The sequence below is a fragment of the Condylura cristata genome, unplaced genomic scaffold (assembly GCF_000260355.1).
Source record: "Condylura cristata isolate star-nosed mole 26May11 unplaced genomic scaffold, ConCri1.0 scaffold00017, whole genome shotgun sequence".
Lineage (NCBI taxonomy): Eukaryota > Metazoa > Chordata > Mammalia > Eulipotyphla > Talpidae > Condylura > Condylura cristata.
Genome location: NW_004567118.1, coordinates 34,853,961 through 34,862,868, shown reverse-complemented (window position 1 = coordinate 34,862,868; position 8,908 = coordinate 34,853,961). Strand labels below are relative to the sequence as shown.

General features: G+C 38.5%; 1 protein-coding gene across 1 annotated transcript in view; it reads right to left on the bottom strand.

Moving 5' to 3' along the window:
• Positions 1 to 3,052: 3,052 nt before the first annotated feature.
• The window catches only part of TMIGD1 (transmembrane and immunoglobulin domain containing 1), an 18,523-nt gene continuing 12,667 nt past the window's right edge, over positions 3,053 to 8,908 (bottom strand). The window contains exon 6 of the mRNA XM_004685145.1: positions 3,053 to 3,242. Coding sequence (XP_004685202.1) covers positions 3,053 to 3,242 — 190 coding nt within the window. The remainder of the gene's footprint in view (positions 3,243 to 8,908) is intronic.

The following is an 8,908-nucleotide window of genomic DNA, read 5'->3' as shown; positions in this document are numbered from 1 at the left end:
AACAAGTCTCTGTGAATGGAAGACATCAGTTGCATACCTGCAACTAAAGAGAGAAAGACATGAGCCAAACATGGAGGGCGAACGGTACCCACTGAGGGTTCAGACCTTACTCTGAAAAAGCCGGAGGAATGTCTCTGTTTTCCTTTCTATTTGTAAAGAAGAAAGAAGGATTTTGTGAACAACAGCAAAATAAGGCACTGATCAACTGCTGAGAATCTGGCCACAAGGAGGTCCTGGCTAAGCTATTCTGAAAATGTTTCACTTTGTATAGTTCATTTTAATAAAATGATCACCTGTAGTGACCAAAACCTAACTATCAGAGAATTACAGAAAGATTGAAATGAAGATTAAAGGAAAGAGGATCAAATGGAAGAGAAGATAGAGATGAAAAAAGAAATGTTGGACCTGAGAGAAAATAATAGCTAAATACCATTGGACTGTAGATCTTAGTTTACTTTTAGGAATGCTGTTAGACAGGCTTTGCTTAAAGCTACAGTGCACAAAATCAGAGGTGTCTTTGGATCTTCTGTTGTTTGAACTACATTCTTTAATATCTGAAGCAAATATTTCAGTGTAATCATTATGCTATTCTTGTCCTCTTTCCAAAGACTTTTCTGCTGTCTCAAGAAAAGCCTTCAAAATAGAGTTAACACGCAGGAGTTGTGACACAAATCTACATTTTTGAATGAAGAGACTATGTTTTCTCCTTAGATTTCCTTTTTTGTACCTCACCTTACTTTTATTTAATTTCCCTACTTCCTTGTTCTAAGAAGAATGTTTTGTCAGATAAAAGTCAAACTAAATGCATTCACAGGACAAGTGAAAAACTAAAGAGAGAGAGAGAGAAAAAAAACAACTATCAAACTCTGAAAGCAGTTGAAAAAATTAGTCTCTCTTTTTAGGACTGAAAAAAAATTATTCCATAAGAGCCCTCAATTAGGAAACCTGATGTCTTATAAGAAAGGCAGCATATGCTCTATTTACAAATGGAAAGCTGTAGAATCAACCCAAATACCCAAAAAATAGGTATCTGAATTAAAAAGATGTGGTACATATACACAATGGAATATTACTCAGCAATCAAAAAAGGTAAATTTATGCCTGTTGCAGCAACATGGATGAAGCTGGAAGGAACCATGTTTAGTGAAGTAAGCCAGAAAGAAAAAGAAAAATACCAGGGGGTTTCACTCATAGTAGAAGCATAAAGGATAAGGGGGGAGAAAGCAATTGTAATAAAGTAAAAATGAAAAACAATGAACACCTATAAATCACATTTTGCAGGGGTGGTAAGGGGACTAGGATCAAAACTAGGGTGGAAAGAGTGTACGGGACTATGGTGATGGCACATGGGTGAATTAGTGGTGGGAAGTCCTTGGGGTTTACAGCCAAGATAAAAAAATATACAAAATGAAGAATGATGTAAAAAAAAATTTTTTTTTAAAGGAAGCATAGAGTTAACAGACCAAGGTTTAGAGTCTATTAGACCTCGTGTTAAGCCTAACTTTACAGGCTTAAACTGCCACTTATCAGTCTGTCTCCTCTCCAGAAAAGTGGGGTGTTCACTACATCTAAATTTATTTAGTGCTTACTATGCCATAGATTTTACAATATATAAATCTTAGCTTTTTTAATCCTAGCAATAACCTTGTTGCTATTAATATTACTATTAATAGTAGTATAGTAGCTATCCTATTACTGCCCCCAATTTACAGATGAGGAAATTCAGAACAATGAGGTTATAATTTGCACAATGTCAGATACTATTAAACTGATAGAGGTAGGTGACTTGATCCCAGAACCTAAACATTTTAGCTCTTTAAGCCTCAGGATAAAAGATACAATATAAATGAAAGCACTTTGAAATTCAAGTACATTAGACACACCAGTCTAAACAGCAAATTTGCAGATTGATAAATTGCTGAGTATTGCTGTGTGTCATTTTTCTAATTTGTAACAAAGCAACCATTTATGTATATTCTGTTTATGGATGGTTAAGTTTATGGGTGCTTTTACTCTAGGCTTTGACAACTGGAACATAATCAGGACGTTTTTCCTAAGCACATAAATATGCAGCTGTTGAGTTTTCACATTGGCCAGTTTAAATTTGTCTGATGTAGTCAGAAAATCATGACAACCACTCATCATGACAAGGGTCACTAGTAGAAGTCTTAATGAGATGATGGATAGCACTATGGAATCAAAATACTTAATGCCTACATTTAGTGTGATCAAAAGGGCAGAAATCTTTAGCAGAAATATGCATTTATATATGATTTTTTCTTACATCATGGGTCATCTTTTTTTTTTTTTTTTTAAGATTTATTTGTGCATACGGTACAGGCCAGAGTTGCAGGGGCAGTGAAAGGATTCACCAGAGAGTGGGGAGCAGAACAGGCTGACTGACAAAGTACACTGCTGAGGGGAGCAGCGGGCGGGTCAGGAGAGGTCTGCCATGCCATGCGGACTCCTCCCAGGCAGGCGGGGGTCGAACTCCTGCTGAAGTGGCTTTAGCTTCTCAGTGCTGTGCTTTAGCCTGCTGCGCCACCAGGGAGGGCCCCATGGGTCATCTTTTTAAAGTTATTGTTCCTCTTAGGTGGGGCTCACCCACCAATAATCCACTCACATAGCACCACCTGCTGCCTCCCCCCACCCCCATTCTCCTACTCCATCACTTCCATTACACCCTGGTTGCAAGACATAGTAGATCAATGTGCAGCCCACTGGGCTTGTCTTTTTGTTAAAACTTTGTCCTTTTCCTTGGTGAGGACCTGGGCTCTTGGACCACTGCAGACCAGGCTGCTCAGATCTCCTGGAAAAACTAGGGGACAGGTAGCAAGGCACAGCACCAACATCTTGTAGGGTAGGTGTGTGGGCTGGTTCTCCTCCTTGATTTTGGGCTTTCCTGTGATGTAGGAGACTGTCCTGTCTTCTCCAAACCAGTTTGTTCTCTGGGTTCCATGTATCCTCATTCACACTGATTGTTCCATCCAGTCACATGATGCTGCTTCTATGACTACACTTTTGGTGTTGAGAACCCTGCTCTCTGCCAGTATCAGTGAAGAAGTTCCCCAGTGAGGACAGACTCTGTTAGGTGGTTGGAGCCACTCTTCTTCTCTTCTTTTCTGGTTTCTAGTTCTTTCCTGGGTCCCCCGTCATATTTCTGATGTTTTCCTCCCCCAGCTGGAAAAGGAGGAAACCTCACATTGCACACACCTTTGGACTGGGGTTTGATTCCCCAGTCCCTAAAGATATTATAAGTGAAGCTCATATGATAGCTTGCCACACCAGATTATCTCAGGGTCCCATCTCTTGTGGATTAAACTGTACTCTGTACTCCACCCCAAGCAATGACTATGTCAAGGATTTGATTTGTTCCTTTTGTCTCCTGAAGGTCTGCAGCAGGAGTGCCTGAATTATAGGTGTTTGCACCAGTCTGCTTGAAATGGGAATCAGAATGGAAGGGGAACCCCCCTAACCTTAGCTCTACACACTACTGCCACCCCCCACTACCACCAGCCTAGGCCCTAGGGGGTGCTGGGGCCCCCTGCCAGAGACTTAGGTCACCCAGATGGTGCCTTTGAACTGACTGGGACTAGGTCAGACCTAGGTCAGACCTGAGACCACATGGAGATGGAGCCTTGCATTCCCCTCCCCTAGCCTGAGACACCATGCAGAGGTAACACAGCTCCCACCTACATGGAGGTAGAGGCCAGCTCCCCCCACCCCCAAGACTCCTAGACCCTGAGATCTGGTGGCAAAGGGCCCACCCTGCCCCCACCCTGTGGCCTATGCCAGCAGGGGGCACCCAGCTTGTACCTCTGGCCTTGCTGGACAGAAATATTTTCTTAAAAACAAATATGATTCTCATCTCAAATTGGGACAAAGTCCTTTAGATCATGATTTCCAAGTGAGCCAGGTTTGTTATTAAACACTTTTATGAGTACCATAACTATAAAATTCAGGAATTCAAGGCTATGAATCTTTATATCCTCTTTGGTGGAATGTTTTAAATGATGGCTGTGAGCTGCCTATAAAACTTACAAATGACAACTGGAGTTAAAAAAAAAATGACCTGTTTTGGGATGAGAATCTGTTGTAAAAGGAGCGTAGTTTGCAGAATTACACACAAGTCTCCCAAGAATTGTTTCGTGACCATTAAAAACTTTTTAAAGTTCAACCATACAATTTGGGAGCTCACAGGGTCTTAGAGATTATCTTTTGGTCTAGTCTTACTTTTGAGTATCTGAAAGATTATATGACATCCTTGAGCTGAGCAGCTTGTTAGTGGCTGTACCTGGATGAGAGACCCCTTTTTTTCCAAGCAACTTTTCATACATCTGATAGTTTCATGAATAGCTAAAACTTTTCGAGAGCAACGTTAACAATATATAATAAAGTTGTATACAGATTATATGGGAATCCAGCTACATGCTTTGACACCAGTGGGGTTCAGTGAATCAAGTGGGTTGAAGCTTATTCAAAGATTGAGTTCCAGAGTTAAACAAAAATTGATTAAAATACAATTTTTCCTTGGAAATTCCTTGGGCAAGTTTCACCCAAATAGCTCCTTTTAGTACAGTAGAACCAGTTTTTATTGCATTATGGGAAGATATTACTGTTTCTTTGGTTAAAAACCAAAATGAAGTAGTTGGTTTGGCCTAGGGCCAATTGTGTAAGAAAAAGGCAAATTCTTGAACACTAAACCATTTTCAGCCCTGAGGCCCTCACACTTTGAAAGCCATGAGAAAGCTGGAACTGACCAGGTGAGCTGATTCTCTGCCTTGTCTCATGTTCACATGAGGGCACATATTCTTTGGGTTAAATAGCAAGTCTCATGCAGGCACTTTTAAGTCTCTCTCTCTCTGTGGCTTCTTTCTCTTTCTCCTTCCTTCCCTCCCTCTCCTGTTTTTCTTCACTCTCCACTTTTATTTTCTTTCTTTTTTTAACTTAATGTTGAATGTGTTATAATTGGATTAAATGAATCTTTTATGTTTGTCCTGATAAATAGGAAGTACTATGTAAGTTACTTTTTAATGCAAGAGGTAATGAGCCTAGTGATTAAGGACCCAAGAGCCACACTCCTCTGTCTAAGTCCTGGTTCAGCCACTAACGGGCTATATGACCCAGGACACAAGACTTAAATTCTCTGTGCCTCAGTTTCCCCCCTGAATTAAAAGGACACCCATAAATTAAATAGAACCCCTGTGATATGGTTTTTATTTTATATTTTTAAAAGATTTATTTACTTAAGCATATAAGATCTGGGATAGGCCAGAGGTGAGGGAAGGAGGGTGAGAGGTTTCACCAGAGAGAGAGTGGGGAGCAGACAGACAGATGAAGTACACTGCTGAGGGGAGCAGCGGGCGAAATAGGAGGGGTCTGCTACATAATATGGATCAGCTCCCTGGCTGGGGATCAAATTTGTGCTGCCAGTGGCACAGTTCACAGTGCTGTGCTTCAACCCATTGTGCCACAAGAGAGGGCCGTGGTTTGGTTTTATTAATATTGAGCTATATTTAGAGTGCTTTGAAGAGTGCTTATAGGTGCACAACTTTTATTATACTCCAAGTAACTCAGATAACTCAATTTTGATAATTCCTAACAATTTTTTTGTGTTAGTTTGATTTCTTAGTTCCTCTATCCAGTGTTTCCGGTATTTAGTGATCATCTGTAAGGCAAAATGGTTAAATGATTTGTCTTGTACAAATTGCACTGAGTCATTGTGATACTTAGAGCTAAAGGCAGGGTTTGTGACTAGCTGTGTGACCTTAGACAGTTCACTTAGCCTTTCTGAACTTTAGTACCTCCATTTGCAAATCATAAATATTGCCAGCACTTCTTACTTTACAGAGTTATGATGAGGATCAGAAAGATATGTATAAAACATCTTATAAGGTATAAGGTTATATGAAATGTAAGAAATTTCTGTCCAAAATTATATTTTAAGCAGAGGCTGAACCTATTGCTATCATCAAGAGTGTCAGAAGAAATAGACAAATAATTCATGAGTTTCCTTAGCAGCAATTTACTGTAAGAACTCCAGATTGACATTTTCTCTTAATACATACACAATTCTCTGAGTGCTTTTGGTAATGTCCTCCATGTTTTCCAATATTATTTAAGTAAAAACTACTTATGATGTAAATTGTTTGCCATATGACAACCTCATTGTTGCAGAGACAGGTTCTTGAGAAAATATACCTGAGTGTTCAGGAATTTGTTATTAATATATAGTTTTGCTCTATAGTCATTAGCATGAGATTGAGTATAATTTGGATCTTTTAATAAATTGATACTATTTTTTGCATAACTTCTCCCCTACTACTTTGAAGATGTGCTGTTAATAGGTGCAAATCAATTCAAAGGGAAAAAACATCGATTTGTTGTATGTTACTCAGCATTCATCAGGAAGGATAAGAGTTACTATGAAAATTTCCCCCAAAATTAAGCACTTAATTTTATTAAGCTAGATGAAACTTTCTCCTGAATTTTTATTATAATGAAAATACCTGCATAAGTTAGGATAAGTTAAATTTATGCTGCGGTAACAAATTGATCCTAAAATCTAGTGGTTTGATAGAAGGGTCTATTTCTACTTACACATGCACAGATACTCTGTTCCACATATTTATTCAGAATCTCAGGCTGCTCTAACATTTCCACAGTTGCCATATCAAAGGAAGAACCTAAAGAACATGTACCCAATTTACCGTACTTTGCCCATAAGTGACATCATTAATCTCAAAGCCTTTGACTAGAACCAGTCATGTAGATTAGCTAATACCAAGGGAACAGGGACATGGGATGAAGAAAGGATATTCTGTGAGGGATCAATATCTCTGCTCCACCCCCAAATCCCTAAAGTAGTAAAATGCTCTCAATCACATTTGAGGAATGTTACCCTTTCCCCCTCTACCCCCTGGACAGTTCAGTATGGAGGAAAGAACATGAGCTCTGGGGTCAGACTGCCCTGAGTTTGAATCCCAGCTCCTACTTCATGCTAGATGTGGTTGAGCAACTTCCTTTGTTTCTCTAATCCTCAATATCTTCATCCGTAAAATGGGAATTCCAACACCTACCTTTTAGGGTTGTTGCCAAATAAGAAATTATCTACCAAACCCTTTGGCAAAGAGTAGCACATGGTGATTGTTATCATCAGAGGGACAAACAAATATTTAGGGCAGTAGTTCTTAGCTCTATTCCTACAACACTCCAGGAGAGCACAAGTTATCTCAAGGAGTATTGTGATATTTTCAAAAGGCTGTCTAAGATTATTTTAAATTTCTTTTACTTACTAAAATAATTTCTCCATTGGTTATTAGAAGTAGAATCAATACTAATGTCATTCTTGGAAAAGTGTGAGAGAGATGAATTTTTTTTTTAATTCAACCTTTGCCTCTTTTGTGATATCATCCTGGCAACTATAGCTCCCAAGCTCCAATTAGCTGGTTATAAATCTCAGCTTAGTCACTATCTATAAACATTATTAAACATTCTATGTCCTCATTGACAAGTTGGTACAATCATGATTACATCATAGAATTGTTTATAAGATCAAATAATGCAGATAAAGTCCTCAGTACTGTATAACTAATTGTCCCCTGACTTAGTTCCTTATGATCATACCTTTGGAGGGAAGGAGGAGTGAAAACTAAAAGAGCTCCATGAGATCATAAAAGCCTAAGTTAACCTGGGCTGTAACTGGCCTAACAGAATATGGTGTATAATGGTGTGAAAGAATTATCCTACTTCAAGACATGTGTTATAGAATTAAATTTTGAAATTTTTCATTAGGATAATTACATATCAAACACAAAGTTTTTTACTTCTCTTAATGAATCAGAAGCTCTTTCCTGGTGATACATTTAGCCCTCTTTTATACATAGATGTATTCATGATTTGCCACAATCCCCACTGCTCCACGTGGTTTTGCATCTAGCTTGCTTCATTCACTGATCTTCTTGGTTCCTATAAGAATTTGAATTTATGACCATTGACCAATACTTTCATGAAGATAGTCATGGTGGTTATCATGGCAAGGGCAAAGTTGGTTAAGGAAAGGAGTTATAAGCTATTTTCGGTGATTCAAGAAATTCTAATGGCAATTATTATATTGTTAACCTCTAAAAGACTATATAGGTTAACTAAAGTATTATATTTCTTTGCTTTTAAGTGGAATTACATCAATTGGATAATATTGGTGGCATAAAAAAAGCTCAGGCTGATAAGAAGACATCATTGGTACATGTTTTTAAAATTGGGAAATACTACTGTTTCATAAAGTTTGCTTTGATAGCCCTGTTCTTAAAAAGGGGGTTAGGGGGCAAGAAGAATAAAAATGGTAACTATAAAATATATCTTCATTGGTAGAGAGGTTGACCAGGGAGTAACTTAACTTTTTTGTTTCTCCACTGATAAGAAATAAAACCAGAAGGAATGTTAGGGTTTTAACTATCTCATGGTAAACAAAGAAGACATTTGGAGAAAGGCTATGTAGACCTCTTTTTAGTCCTGAAATTTCTAAGATCTTTTAAGGTAGGCTCTAGGCTAACTTCACATTTTAATGTTAACTATACATATAGTTTAATAGAATCTTATTTTTAAAAAATATTTGTTTATTTATGAACAAGAACTGCGGTATAGGCCAGAGGTGCAGAGCAGGGTGTTGAGAGGATTTTCCAGAGACAGAAGGGAACAGAACACGAAGGTCGACTGAAGTACACTGCTGAGGGGAGCTGTGGGAGAGACAGGTGAGGTCTGCTGTGTCATATGGGTCACTTCACTGGCCAGGGATCAAACTCATGCTTCAGTGGCTGTGGATAGTTTCACAGTGCTGCAGCTTAACACCTTGTGCCACTAGGACTCACAGCTCTTTTTTTTTTTTTTTTTAACAATAAAGCAAAATAAA